This window comes from Solanum dulcamara, chromosome 7 (assembly GCF_947179165.1).
Source record: "Solanum dulcamara chromosome 7, daSolDulc1.2, whole genome shotgun sequence".
Classification (NCBI taxonomy): domain Eukaryota; kingdom Viridiplantae; phylum Streptophyta; class Magnoliopsida; order Solanales; family Solanaceae; genus Solanum; species Solanum dulcamara.
In genome coordinates, this window is record NC_077243.1 from 25,597,884 (window position 1) to 25,612,260 (window position 14,377).

The following is a 14,377-nucleotide window of genomic DNA, read 5'->3' on the forward strand; positions in this document are numbered from 1 at the left end:
TACCGCTGACCATTTAAAGTAATAAAGTTAGATTTGGTTAGAAATTAGTAGTACCTAAAATCTAGTTGAAAAGAGACAGGAAACTTACTTTGTTTGTGGACAAGAGAAGAAGAAGATGCCAAAAATTGATCTTTTACTATGCAATTATACATAAAATAATTGGATTAAAAAAATAATTAGTAATAAAATAAAATTGTATTAGTCTAGGATTTACTGAAGTGAAAAGTTGTCATTATTGTGGTAAAACACAAATATTAATTATGATGTAATGTATGAGGAAATGGATTTGCGGCATGCATAGGAAAGACAGACTCATGCCAAATTCTCATACCTTAGATTACTCTAATAAACTAAATATCCTTTAATTTCATACTTTCTGACTCCTGACTCCTGACTGACAACAACTATGTCCATTTGACTTTGTTCTTGGAGTTTTAAACATCTTTGCTTCTAAGAATTGGTAATTTTCTCTCTATAGTTTCTGAATTATGTTTCCTTTCTGCTTTTGTTTTTCCCCATCTAAATTCTGTCTGTCTTTTAAGTTGTTTCTCGATTTTCCTTGTAAAAAATTCATAGGCATATTCAAGAATTGTGTATCTCTTGATTGAGTTAGCACATGATAAATGAGGTATTCAGAATAGTTTCCTTTGGTTCGCGGGATCCCAGAATTAAATCTGATATAAATTTATACCGTCAACCAATCCCAGGCTCAATTCATCCTCCAGGTGGGATAAATTAATCCAAAGATTATAATCCGCGTACCAGGCGACAAGATTTGATCTTTTAACGTGCTTGTTCACTCATGGAATCGTTCAATATGACGTTTTTGGTTAATATCTCTGTTTCCGTTTTGTCTTGATTGCTAAAATTTACTGAATTCTTGCTTTATATTTGACTTTCAACTTCTTGATTCTGGAATGTTTTTGTTGGGGTGAAAACAATACTCATAATCAACATTTTTCCTGTTTACTTGGATATCAAATTTGGAAAACACCTATCTGTCTGCTAAACAATTATTTCTCTTTTGTGTAATAGAGCCTTGACAAAAATTGGTTAAGTTATGGAAGAAAAAAATGAAGTTGTAACTAAAGTGGAAGGCCTAAGTCCTCTGCCTTCAGTAAACTCTTCAACCATTGCAGTAGCTATCAATGGTAAGAAAAAGAGCAAATGTGTAGTCAGGTGGGCTTTGGACAAATTTGTTCCTGAAGGAAAAGTTTGCTTCAAGCTGTTACATGTCCGTCCGCCCATAATTGGTGTGCCAACCCCAAGTAAGTTGTTTTTCTGCACTCTCTTGTGTTTAATTATTGACTTATTCGAAAGCTTTCTGAAGTAGAAAACTTGTTTGCAGAGGGCTTCCATTGGCTAGTAATTCAAGTTTAGTCTTTGTGATTGATGTAAGATGATTATAGACTTCATTAAATTGATGAACTACTGGAGTGTAAATTAGGCCAGAGGATAGAGCATCCTTCTAGTCTAGTGTTTTAGAAGACTTTGTCCATGATGACAGTTGATCTTGCAACTGAGGTGTTATGTACTCCATTTGTTTTAGTTTGTTTGTCTTACTTTCCTTTTTAATGAATTCCTCTTTCTTAATTTGACCACTCATTAATTTCAACATCCCACGTGACATGTTAAAGGACATTTTGGTAAATTATACATAGCTTTAGCATAAGACTGCAAGATTCAAAAATCTTCACTTTCTTAAACTCCGTGCAAGTCAAACTAAGACAAACAAATTGAAACGGAGGGAGTAATACATAAATATCTGATGATGTGGCTAAGTGGAGAAGGAACATCGTATCAGTATTGTAGCTTAACAATCTTTCACCCCCTCCCGAAAGGAAAAAGGAAGAATAAGAAAGAACTTTTGTTGCACACCCTTTACACTTGATAAATTTGCTTCCGAATCCTGGAACAATGAGAATATGCTGTACTTTTTCTTTCTGCATGGTGGAGTCTTTAGGCCTTTTCTTTCTTGAGCATGAGATATAGCCTTTCTTATCTACATGCACTCTAACTTTGTGACAATATAGCAATATCTAACAATTTCTTGAGGATGCTAACTTGACTAAAGCTTCCGTCTCATATATTATGCCACACGAGTCCTTCATTTGCCTTACAATACCCGTGCCAAATATATATGAAGTATTTTCTGCAGAAGGTGGAAAATACACTAAATATTATCATAAAGCTGTGCGTATCACTGCAAAGATGCTTATACACACTTACTGGATACGTCCTGTGAATGAGTTCATCTAACATGGTTCATATGCTATTTCCTTGAGAAAGCTTCCAATTTTTCTTTGTACACATCAGTTGTCATTAATTCAACTGATATGTTAGGACTATGACTGCTTTATTTATAATCCTTCCTTTTCTTAGTGGGAAGCTTTATACCTATTTCACAAGTGCGGGATGATGTAGTGACTGCTTTCCGAAAGGATGTGGAGTGGCAAACAAGTGAAAATCTGCTTCCTTACAAGATGTTATGTATTAATCGAAAGGTAAATATATATATATATATATATATATATATATATATATATATATTTCAGAAAAGTGGAAAATCTCCTAAAGCTAAACCACTGATCATCCAAAATACATGCAGGTCCAAGTAGAAGTTTTACAACTTGAATCAGATGATATCGTGAACGCAATTGCACAGGAGGTCACCAAGCTTAATATCATCAAGCTTGTGATAGGTGCTTCATCTCGTAGCATATTTTCTAGGTAATAAGATCTATGATGTTACAAATTTTAATGATGAGCTACTGCCAATTGCTGACACTCCAGTTGGCAATCTCTTTATTTTTATTTTTAGTATTTCTAAGGTATATATTGCCTCAACTCAGATTATGTAGTCCTTAATCCTTTATGCCACACTGCAAAGTTGTGATAATCAAGAAATGCAACAACCTGTGGGTGTCTTAGAAGATACAATGCAGAAGAGAGGATGACACCCAATATGGACGAACAAGTTTATTAGTTTGACATACATGCCAGCTTCATAAAGATCCTTGTGGTCATTGACTTGTAATACCAAGAGAAACATTGATTCTAGAATAGGAGGCATTCATACGGATTCACTTCTGATGAGCTGTGAAATACCCTCTCTCAAACAAACATGACATTTTATCTCCTTAGATCATTATGGTTGTTTCATTTTAATTTGCTTAACTCATGCAAAATATCCAAATACCCTTCTTCCTATGTGGACGAACTCTATAGAATATCAACAGTAAATTAGGACAATGTCAAACTAAAAGAAGAGTGCAAGAAGTTCATATTATCCAAAAGTCGAGTATGAAGCAACTAATATTCAACATCATAAAGCTATTCAAAATTATATGAGATACATTAATATGAAAATAAATGAAAGCTTCAGTTGGTGATGCCCCTAACTAGGTTGAAGAAGCAACAAGGAATTCACTACTAATATAAGGACTAGGTTTTCTTATACTCGAGAGGAATGGTCTTTTGGTCCTTTAGCATGACTTTTTGCAGGGCACGAGTCCGTTATGAATGGGATGTAAACACAAACTTTGAAAACCATTGTGGGAGTTTGAAATGTTATTTTATTTTTGGTGAATAGTTTTAGTGAATTGAAATAGGAGAAGATCATAACATTTTTTTTTTTGGAAATCTGTACCATCTTGAGGTGTTTTTACTTGATCATTGTTTGACTCCTTAGAAGAGGGTCTTTCTAGCATCATTTCCATTTTCAGTTGTAAGTTTAAGCTTTTTATTTGATGTTTAGGGGACAAAGCTTATCCTCAAGAATCTCGGATAGTACTCCAAGCTTTTGTACCATCTATGCTGTTTCAAAAGGAAAATTGTTATCTATACGTCCTTCTGATTCAGAGATAAATGGAAGCAGTTCGGCTGGAGATAGTTACACGAGCTGCTCAATCACCAGTTCAACAGTTCAAACTTCAAGTTCACTAACAGGTAAAAATCAACTGTTTGCATTTATTTTATTGTTATTATATGTTTCACCAAACAAAATACTACAACTGTCGACCAGTTTTGCGTACCTTGGCTGAACTTGTTGCCGTTGGCTAGAGAAATTTTTTTCCTTCTTAAGGAGTTTATGTATTTCGTAGCCCCATTTCTTTCTTCCTGTGATTTAGGAGCGATATGAATTCACATTACCATTATCCCTAATCTAAGACGGAGCAGACGTTAGCTAGTACTGATTGTCTGGATGCTGTATTTGATGGCTCTAAATGAAAGACATGGTAGCAACTAGTTAATATTCCTTGCTGCACTTCTATTGAAGCATGTCCCAGGATCGTGATAGCATGTGCTGGATCTTGATTGAAGAAGTATCTTTGTAATAAATTTTCTACTAATCACGGAAGCAGTTTATTCCATTCCTAAAAGTACATATAGTATAAGAAGGTAATATTTTGGGCCTTCTAATGAAAACACCACTTGAGATGTCTTCACAGATTAGGTAGTCATTCAACTGTCATTGATTCATTCTCATCATCATGAATGTTGGTTTTTAGTTTGGGTGATTCATTTTAATATGCCTATTCTTGAAAATACACAACACTTTGTTGAAAGATTTGTCCATTCATAATAGAAAATATCTCTCTAGAATATGTCTACGAGTTAAGAACACGTCAATTCATTAAAGAGTATGTCTATTCATAAAAGCCACATTGGTGATGGTTCACTATCTATAATTACCCATCCCCACTAACCAGAATCATAACTTCATCCTAAGGATCTTCATCTAATTCACTCTCCTGCTGTATCTCTTCTTCATTCACTCTGGTGATTCTTGAGTAGTTCATTGTGTCTTATAAGTAGGACTTTGCTTTGCTATTTGCACCAAGGTAGCATGGAAGTATACTTTGAAACAAACCCTTACATAGCGATTAGTTTTTCACATTCAAACTCCATCTTTCTTTTGTTATGCCTATCTATTGATTTAGCGTTTCCATATTTAGTCATTTCCTAACGATAAATTCCATGTTCTTGAGAGACCTAAAGTGCTAGGACATTTTCTAAATGTGGGAGTAAGTTCATCATTTCTTGGACTGAACAATTTTTCTGTATTCTGCTTTTCAGAAAGGTCAGAACCAGACTCAAGTTCTTCATACAGTCACTTCGGTTCTCCTTCACTGCCAATGCAAAGATTTCAAGCTCTTTCACATATTAATCAGAACTTTCCTCATAGAAGAGCAAGTTCAAATGTATCAGTCCACCATAAAAACTATTCTCTTGATTTTGGTGATGGTGAGGATACTGTCAGGTCTTGTTCCCAAGGAACATATCTCATTGATGGAGATGACCTTGCTTCTAGTTTTAGGAGCTTGGTAACAGACAACTACACAACGGCAGATGATCAAGCTTCAATTTCAGGGGCTCTGACAGATTCATCATCGAGATATGAGGTATATTCTGCCTCAGGTTGTTATATTCATTACTCATCAAATGGGCATAGCTTAAAGTTCTGATCAACTGATGATGACTTATGATTTCAGTTTTACTTACATCAGACATGCCTCCTGTCCTTTAATTTCTGGATCTGTCAAAAACAATCTAGCGCACATCCTAGACTTTTAACACTATTCAATCTTCTAATGCAGGTGGACATCAATTTTGAGCTAGAGAAGCTAAGAACTGAATTAAGACATACTCGAGGAATGTATGCAGTTGCACAGACTGAAGTAATTGACGCTTCTAGGAAGGTATGCTTAGGCAACAATGACTTTTAATGTTCATCCTTTTATGTCTGATTCATATTGTATTGTGATCATAAACCTGCCCACGAACAGATAAATGAGCTGCACAAGCGCCGGTTGGAGGAAGGTGTTAAACTTCGGGAAATTTGTTTGAAGGAAGAGGAAGTAAAAGAGTTAGCACAAAAAGAGAATGAGAAATACGAAGCTGTAAAAAGAGAAGCTGATTATGTGAAGAACTGTGCTGAAAGAGAGGCTGCACAAAGAAAAGAAGCAGAACTACTAGCCTTACGTGAGTCAAAAGAAAAAGACAAGCTTGAGAATGCCTTGATGGGTCAGGCACATCAGTACCAAGAATTCACTTGGGAAGAAATCATATCTTCCACCTCTTCTTTCGATGAAAATCTTAAAATTGGTATGGGGGCATACGGAACTGTTTATAAGTGCAGCTTGCATCATACTACAGTTGCTGTCAAAGTTCTTCACTCTGAGGGATCTCATCTGACGAAGCAGTATCAGCAAGAGGTATGACAAGTTAATGAACGAAAGAATGAGCAAAATGAGTTAGCTTGAGATTTAGAAGAAAATGTGATATTTGTCTGGTCGTAAAGGTTGCCTACAAATATTAGTCCCCTCTATTCTAGAATTCTTAGAATCTGCTCTTTTGTTGTTTCAGCTGGAAATATTGAGCAAAATTAGTCATCCACATTTGCTAATCCTTCTTGGTGTGTGCCCCGATCGTAGTTGCTTAGTGTATGAGTTCATGGAGAATGGTAGCTTGGAGGAGAGGCTGCTCAGGAAACATGATACACCTCCTATTCCATGGTTTGATAGATATCGAATTGCATGGGAAGTGGCTTCCGCCCTTGCCTTTCTTCACAACTCCAAATCAGATCCAATTATTCATCGTGATCTAAAGCCTGCAAACATATTGCTTGATCGTAATTTTGTCAGTAAAATTGGTGATGTTGGCCTCTCAACGATGATAAACTCGGATGCTGCGTTATCCACCATCTACAAAGATTCAGGTCCTGTGGGAACACTTTGCTACATAGACCCTGAGTACCAAAGGACCGGATTGATCTCTCCAACATCTGACATTTATGCATTTGGGATGGTTCTCCTGCAGTTGCTAACAGCAAAAGCAGCTATGGGACTTCCCCACATTGTTGAAACGGTAATCGATAAGGATAATCTAACTAAGGTACTAGATCCAGAGGCTGGTAAATGGCCATTAGAAGAGACAAAGGAACTAGCTATGCTAGCACTTAAATGCACAGAGCTTTGTCGAAGAGACAGGCCCAATTTGAAAGATGAAATTCTCCCTACATTGGAGAAATTGAAAGAAGTTGCTGATAAGACTCGAGATTCTGCCTCGAATACCCAATCTCCTCCTAACTACTATTTGTGCCCTTTACTCAAGGTGTGCCATTCTTTGCTTCCCATAACTCTTATGTTGTGATAATGATTCACGTTTGATGTGGCACACAATAGTACCAAAGAACAAATTGTTATGTACTACCTAGTTTCTCATCTTCATTTCTAAGGCACGCTTGGTTCTTTTGTCTCAGGATATAATGGAGGACCCTTGTGTGGCAGCTGATGGGTATACTTACGACAGGCATGCAATAGAAACATGGCTAAAAGAGAAGGATATATCACCAATGACAAGCCTACCATTAGCTCATAAGAACCTTCTACCAAATTACACACTGCTTTCTGCGATTCTGGACTGGAAATCAAGATAGGCTGGAAACATTTAGATTGTTTGGGTAGATAATTTTTTAGACTTATAGTCTAGTTGAACATAGCATACCAAATTTATATACCTTCACACAATGAACCAGACGATAGATTTGGATGTTTCTCTGTAGGTGTAAAATATGTAAGTGTGAGATTGAGCAAGCAGTCCTATAGTTTGATCTGCTAAATTTTAACTCTCATGGTTAAGTTTTTCCTGTCTCATATGTTTCATTATTAGTTTGCTGTAGGACCTAATTTTCCTGGGATTGTAGTTCAATCGGTCACAGCACCATCCTATCAAGGCAGACGTTGCGGGTCAATAAATATAGCATTCATCTCTTCATTTTCTATGAAAAGGGGGACAGGGAGCATAACTTCATTCCGAACAGGTGATCTGCTTTAGCTTCATTGACAGAAGCTCCCGCCTAAAGTTCAGACCGTTACTTCAAGCTCATTTGAACACAGGGGGATCCAACTTAAGTTATTAGCGTTGAACTAATTGTAATTTTATATGGGTTTAGATATAAGATTTATAGAAATTTTAATAGGCTTTCACATGTATATCTATGCTTTGTGTTGAAAATGCATTTGCTTGTAGTCAGAGTTGTATTTGTTACTGCATGTGAACCACCTATCTTTCTTGTTCCTTTCTAAGCGATTGGGAATAAGAAAGTGTGAAAAATAAAGATGATTTTTGGCGGAATGACCTCGAAAATTTCTGTATTTGACTCCATTTGTCACCTAAGCCCTCCTACTCATGATTGGGAACATCATGATGTGGCAATTTATATCTGATGTGGATAGTGATGTGTTATCCACATCAGCGCGATTGAGAGACACACATGATCAGAGAGGTTTAAAATAATGTATTTTAATAACTTTAAGTATTCACTTGGCAAAATCATGTGAAATCCAAGTACAAGTGACAAATGGAGCCAAGTATAGGGGCTTCTGAAGTTATTCCGCCATGATTTTTTGGATGGTCAAATAATCCTAGATATTTAGTGTAACTTTCTAGAATTATGTAGAGTTACTTGTTGTATCTAAGAAGTGTGTAGATATTTTAGAGAATGAGATATTTATAGTCAATTATAGAATAATCTAGAGTAATATCTATGATAATCATCTTAAGGAAATACCTAGATATAGAATATAAAGTTCACAAGAATTTTCTTTATAGATGTATCTAGGGCTGTTCACAGTTTTGGTTAAAACCAAAACCAAACCGAAAATTTAACCAAATCGAATAAAAAAACCGACATTCAGTTTGGTTTGGTTTGGTTTTAAATTTGAATAACCGATAATATTTGGTTTGGTTATGGTTATAGAAAAAATAACCGAATAAATAACCGAACCAAACCGATAATTATATACTTAAAATTTATAATTATTTATATGTATAATATTAGTTTTTCATAAATAATTAAAGATATTTTATACCTTTTAATTATTAATTTAATATTAATATACTTATTTTTAAGGCCCAACAATCCAAACTCAACTCTCAAGCCCAATTATAAATTCTAATAAACACTAAACAACGGTCCAAGTCCAACAATCCAAGCCCATTAGCCCAACTCTCAAACCCAATTCTAAATCCTAAATTCTAAATCCTAAATTTCTAATAAGTACTAAGCACTTGAGCAGCAGGCAGCAACATAAAGTAAAAGTTAAAACTTTAAAACCCTAGTATCTGTTTTCTTTTTACATTTTTGTTCTTGTCACGTTGGTTTCTCACAAAGTCACAGACTCACAGTCATAGACTAACAGTGAAGGCTCAAGAGCAACCTCAACTTCTCAACCCCAAGTATAAGACTGTCAAATTTTGAGAAGATTTGTAGGGAGTTTTTCAAATTTTAAATTGATTTTAAGTTGTTTTCTTTTTTTTCCGAATGTTTAAGTTGTTTCATTTTCTGTTTTGAACCTCTGTGGGTCGTGAGGAAAAAAGAGGTTCATAAGAATTTGAAGAATGTAGAGAGAGAATATTTGAATTATCTCGGCTAGTCATAAACTGACTAACCGAATCAAACCGAACCAAACCGACAATAACCAAACCCGTGGTTATTATTTTACTTGGTTTGGTTATGGTTTTAGACATTTAATAACCGATTAAATTGGTTTGGTTATGGTTTTAATCAATAACCGATCCAAACCGAACCATGAACACCCCTAGATGTATCTAGAAGAAGTTTTAGAACCATCCATGAACAAGTATAAATATGGGTGGTCTTGTACATTTGTAACAATAACAAAAATAAAAGAGTCTTCTTTCATAACAAAGTTGTTTTACCAAAATACACATTCTCTTTTTTAGCTTCCTCTTCTTTAGTTGAATCTTTCGATCTTAGTTGACGATCTTGGGCTAGAAGAAGGTCTCTCCAATTATACTTTTCTTCTGCTATTTCCTTACATGGTATCATAGCCATAACCATATGTTGGCTTGAGTTATATTTCAAGATAGGGTTGGTGGTAGATTCAACTAGTTTATGTACATGGATTTAAGTGGCTGTGTTAATGGACTATGGATGGAGTTGTTGAATCAATCCAATTACAAGGTATGGAAGACATGTATAGAATCATACCTTGTGGGTGAGGATTTGTGGGATGTTGTTAATGAAAGTAACACAAGTCCTCCTGATGACGGATAGGAAAATAGTAGTGCATATAAGAAGTGGAAGCAAGTTAATGCGAAGGCGGAGTTCATTCTGAAGAGGACAATCTCCTCCAGTTTATTCGATCATATTATAAAGTGTAAATCAGCTCATAAAATATGAAGGACCCTCGATCGTTTGTTCAACAAGAAGAATAAAGCTCGATTGCAGATACTAGAGAATGAATTAGCTAAAACCACTCAAGGTAATTTTTCTATCGCCGAGTATTTTTTAAAGATTAAGAACTTATGCTCTGAAATATCTTTATTAAATTTGGAAAAGGCTATAACTGAAGCAAATTATCATTCGTGGTTTGAAATCTGAATATATTCCATTCGTGATGTTAATTCAAGAATGGGCTCAACAACCATCCTTGGAGGAATTTGAGAATTTATTGTCGTCACAGAAGCTACTAGCCAAACAGTTGGCTGATGTATTTATCAAAGAAATGGAAGGAAATGCTCTTGTAGCTGACAAGAGAACTTTAGAGGAAAATCAAGAGATATGTCGCTCTCTGGATTATCAGGTGGTTTAAGATCACCAGGAAAAAAGGAAGAGTCTTCTAGCAATTACAGTAAGAAGCCTCTTAAATGTTACCGTTGTAGTGAAATAGGACACATAAGAAGATATTGTCGAGCAAATGAGAGCAATATGGTTCAAGATGAGAAAGTTCCTGAAGAAGAAGACTAGGGAAAGTGCTTCTTAGCTGAGGCTCGAGAAGTAGATGTCATGGCTTCCATCAATTTTGAAAGAGACTGGATTGTAGAGTCGATCACGAGGAGAAGCAAGGCTCTAATATTGGTGATATGGTAACTATTATCACAGAAATCAAAGAACTAGATCCTGAACAGACAGTTTCTGAAACAATATAGGCTAGTGATGACCTTTACGGAGAAGGCACTACAGAAGATGTAGTAGAAGTTGATGTCTCTAGTCAATCATCTGTCATATCAAGGTCAATGGCTGACTTAGAGCAAATGTTGGAAGCAAATGAAGAAGATGATGATCAAATACATGAAGAAGCTGGCTTTGAAGGTCAAATTTTAGGAGGAGAGATAAATAACAAAACTTTTGGAAGCTCTGAAGCTGATAAACTGGTTATTGGAGAGTCAGAAAGAAAATTTGATGGTGGATCCTATTATGATGTCGAGGCTTCACAGAAAATTGATGATCAGACTATCAATGACTCAAACAAGGAGGCTGTTACAAATGAAATCTCATTCTGTTATGAAGTTGCGTTAGAAGAAGCAGATTTCAAAATCTTGAACCCCGGATTTCCAAACTTGCCCATCATAGATCTTTATCCAGGTAATACAACTATCAGAGAGCTAAGAGAAAGGGGGAGCTCGAGAACTCAACAACATAAAACTCGACAAAGCTCTGACTCACTTGGTTCGCAAAGGTCGGCGGTACGTTACAGAAATGAAAAGTTTATCAATACGTAGTATTGTTTCTTTGCAAAACCAATTGACTATGGAAAAATTTCATCATTTGAAGAAGTAAGAGGAATCAGAAGAAAACTATTGAGATCTTCACCACGGAATGAACAAAACCTTTGATTGAGTATCGTCCACAACAAGCTTGGGGTAGTTTTCAAAAATCACTTTAAGGAGGAATGTGAAAAATAAAGATGATTTTTTGAATGGTCAAATAATCCTAGGTATTTAGTGTAACTTTCTAGAATTGTGTAGAGTTACTTGTTGTATCTAAGAAATGTGTAGATGTTCTAGAGAATGAAATATTTGTAGTCAATTATAGAATGATCTAGAGTAGTATCTAGGATAACTATCTTAAGGAAATATCTAGATATAGAAGATAAAGCTCACTAGAATTTTCTTTGTAGATATATCTAGAAGAATTTCTAGAACCATACATGAACAAGTATAAATATGGATGGCCTTGTACATTTGTAACAACAACAAAAATAAAAGAGTCTTCTTTCATAATAAAGTTGTCTTACCAAAATACACATTCTCTTTTGTAGCTTCCTCTTCTTTAGTTGAATCTTCCGATCTTAGTTAACGATCTTGGGCTAGCAGAAGGTCTCTCCAATTATACTTTTCCTCTGCTATTTCTCTACAAAGAACATTTGAAGTTATTTGGTTATCATATTTTGCATACCAACCTGGGACACAAAAGGTAAATTTACAAATGGAATAAGTTTATTTTTGTTAGTTTCAAGCTCGAAGGTTTACTTCATATGAAGGTCCAAGCTCATGTTATGTATTCTCTAACATAACATATCAAATAAATCCAAAGCCACTAAAATAATGTTATGCGTGATTCAAATGATGTGGCATTTCCCAATTAAAATAAGGAAAAATTATATAAGAAGACTAATATGTGATATGTATTTATTATACACAACTATAGTTTAAATGAATTATGAAAAGGGGCCTAAAATACCATTGAACTATTGGAAATGGTACAAAAATGTCTCTCATCCATCTATTGGGCCTAAAATGCCCTTGACATCCACCTTTAGATCCAAAAATGACTTTTTCTTTAACGAAAAAAGGCATTTTAGGCCCAATAGATGGATGAGCGATATTTTGTACTATTTTCAATAGTTTGAGGGCATTTTAGGCCCTTTTCCGTAATTAAAATTCTGTTAAATAAATTTTGATTTATAATTAATTTTAAATAATTAAATTGTAACCAATAAATGACTGCCACGTGTTTAAAAAATTATTTAGTTAAAATTTTGTTAAATAAATTTTGATTTATAATTAATTTTAAAGAATTAAATTGTAACCAATAGATGGTCGTCACGTGTTTAAAAAATATTATTCAAATTATTTATTTAAAATTCTGTTATATAAATTTTGATTTATAATTAATTTTAAATAATTAAATTGTATCAATAGATGACCGCCACGTGTTTAAAAAAACTATTCAAATTATTTAATTAAAATTCTGTTAAAAGGGTCTAAAATGCCCTTTTTCGTTAAAGAAAAGGTCATTTTTGGATGTAAAGGTGGATGTCAAAGGCATTTTAGGTCCAATAGATGGATGAGGGGTATTTTTGTATCATTTTCAATAGTTCGAGGGCATTTTAGGCCCTTTTCCGAAAGAATTATGATTCGTATTTATAGTTAGGATTTTATAGCAAATTTCTCTCCCCTCTCTCGCCTCTCTCCTCTCTCTCGCATCTTCATCTCTCTCTCTACAATACAAATAGTAACAATCAATGATACAAATGGTAACATTCAATGACATAATTACACATTGTAACAATCAATGATACAAACGCACATGGCAACACATAAATACAATACACAAGGAAACAACAATATAATTGTATTTGTTGATACAATTGTATTCGTTGATACAAATTATATTTGGATACATAATGTATTCATTAATATACTTGATACAATTGATTTGCATCAACGACTTGAATACAATAGTTTTTGGTAAAATTGTATTCATTGATACAAATCAATTATTGTATTCATGATACAATTATCGTTCAGATATACAATTATCGATAAGATGTACAAGTCAATTGTATCTCTCTCCTAGATCTCGCTTGCCTCTCTCGTCCCTCTCCTAATCTCCTTCTCTCTCTCCTCCTTCTAGTAGCCAATCTTTGATACAAATCAATTTTATTCGTGATATATACAATTATCGATTAGATATACAAATCAATTGTATCTTTCTCCCTCTCTCTCTCAAATCTCCCTCTCCTCTCTCCTCCTTCTTATAACTAGTTTTTGATACAAATCAATTGTATTCGTGACACAATTATCGATCAATCAATTGTATCTCTGTCTTCTCACTCCCAAATCTCGCTCGCCTCTCTCCTCCCTCTCCAAGATCTCACTTTTTTCTCTCCTCTCTCTCCTAATCTCGCTTACTTCTCTCCTCCTTCTAACATGTAGCTACGAATCATAATTAAACAAACTATAGCTAACGAGCCTGATTATGTTTTTAGTATTAGTTGTTTTTGAAATTATTTCTTAAAATAATAACCAAACAAAAGTTGTCAAATGTGCAAAATCTTGACTAATCAAATACAATCTTATCACATAGCTTTTGTAATAGGCTAGAAAACTCACGTGAAACAATCAGAACCAAGCAAGAGAGATGACATTCACAAGTTAATTAAGCAAGAGGGAAGACATTCAGAAGTTGGTGAAGGGATCCACAAGTAGAGAGTTCTAACATCAACTGTATGTATCTTCAACTAAAGAGAAGTGATCAATAGAGTTCTTCCTGAAATTCTATCCGGAGTAACAAAATGCGGCCCGACAGTTAATTTGTAGATCAAAATCACAAGGACATCCA

The 14,377-nt window shown here is 34.6% G+C and overlaps 1 protein-coding gene across 4 annotated transcripts; it reads left to right on the plus strand.

Moving 5' to 3' along the window:
• Positions 1-353: 353 nt before the first annotated feature.
• LOC129895342 (U-box domain-containing protein 35-like) lies at positions 354-8,363 on the plus strand. Of its 4 annotated transcripts, XR_008767765.1 has the most exons (11): positions 354-460; positions 1,036-1,268; positions 2,383-2,504; positions 2,609-2,730; positions 3,758-3,948; positions 5,080-5,405; positions 5,601-5,702; positions 5,790-6,218; positions 6,370-7,116; positions 7,265-7,578; positions 7,675-8,363. XR_008767765.1 is itself a non-coding variant. In XM_055971053.1 (10 exons), the coding sequence occupies exons 2-10, from the start codon at positions 1,061-1,063 to the stop codon at positions 7,439-7,441; spliced, it is 2,424 nt and encodes an 807-aa protein (XP_055827028.1). In that variant the 5' UTR covers positions 354-460; positions 1,036-1,060; the 3' UTR covers positions 7,442-7,636. The 4 variants fall into 4 exon arrangements, 3 of the variants coding, with proteins under 3 accessions (XP_055827028.1, XP_055827030.1, XP_055827029.1); XM_055971053.1 differs by lacking the exon at positions 7,675-8,363 and having other exon boundaries at positions 7,265-7,636; XM_055971055.1 differs by lacking the exon at positions 7,675-8,363 and having other exon boundaries at positions 2,425-2,504; positions 7,265-7,636.
• Positions 8,364-14,377: the final 6,014 nt, after the last annotated feature.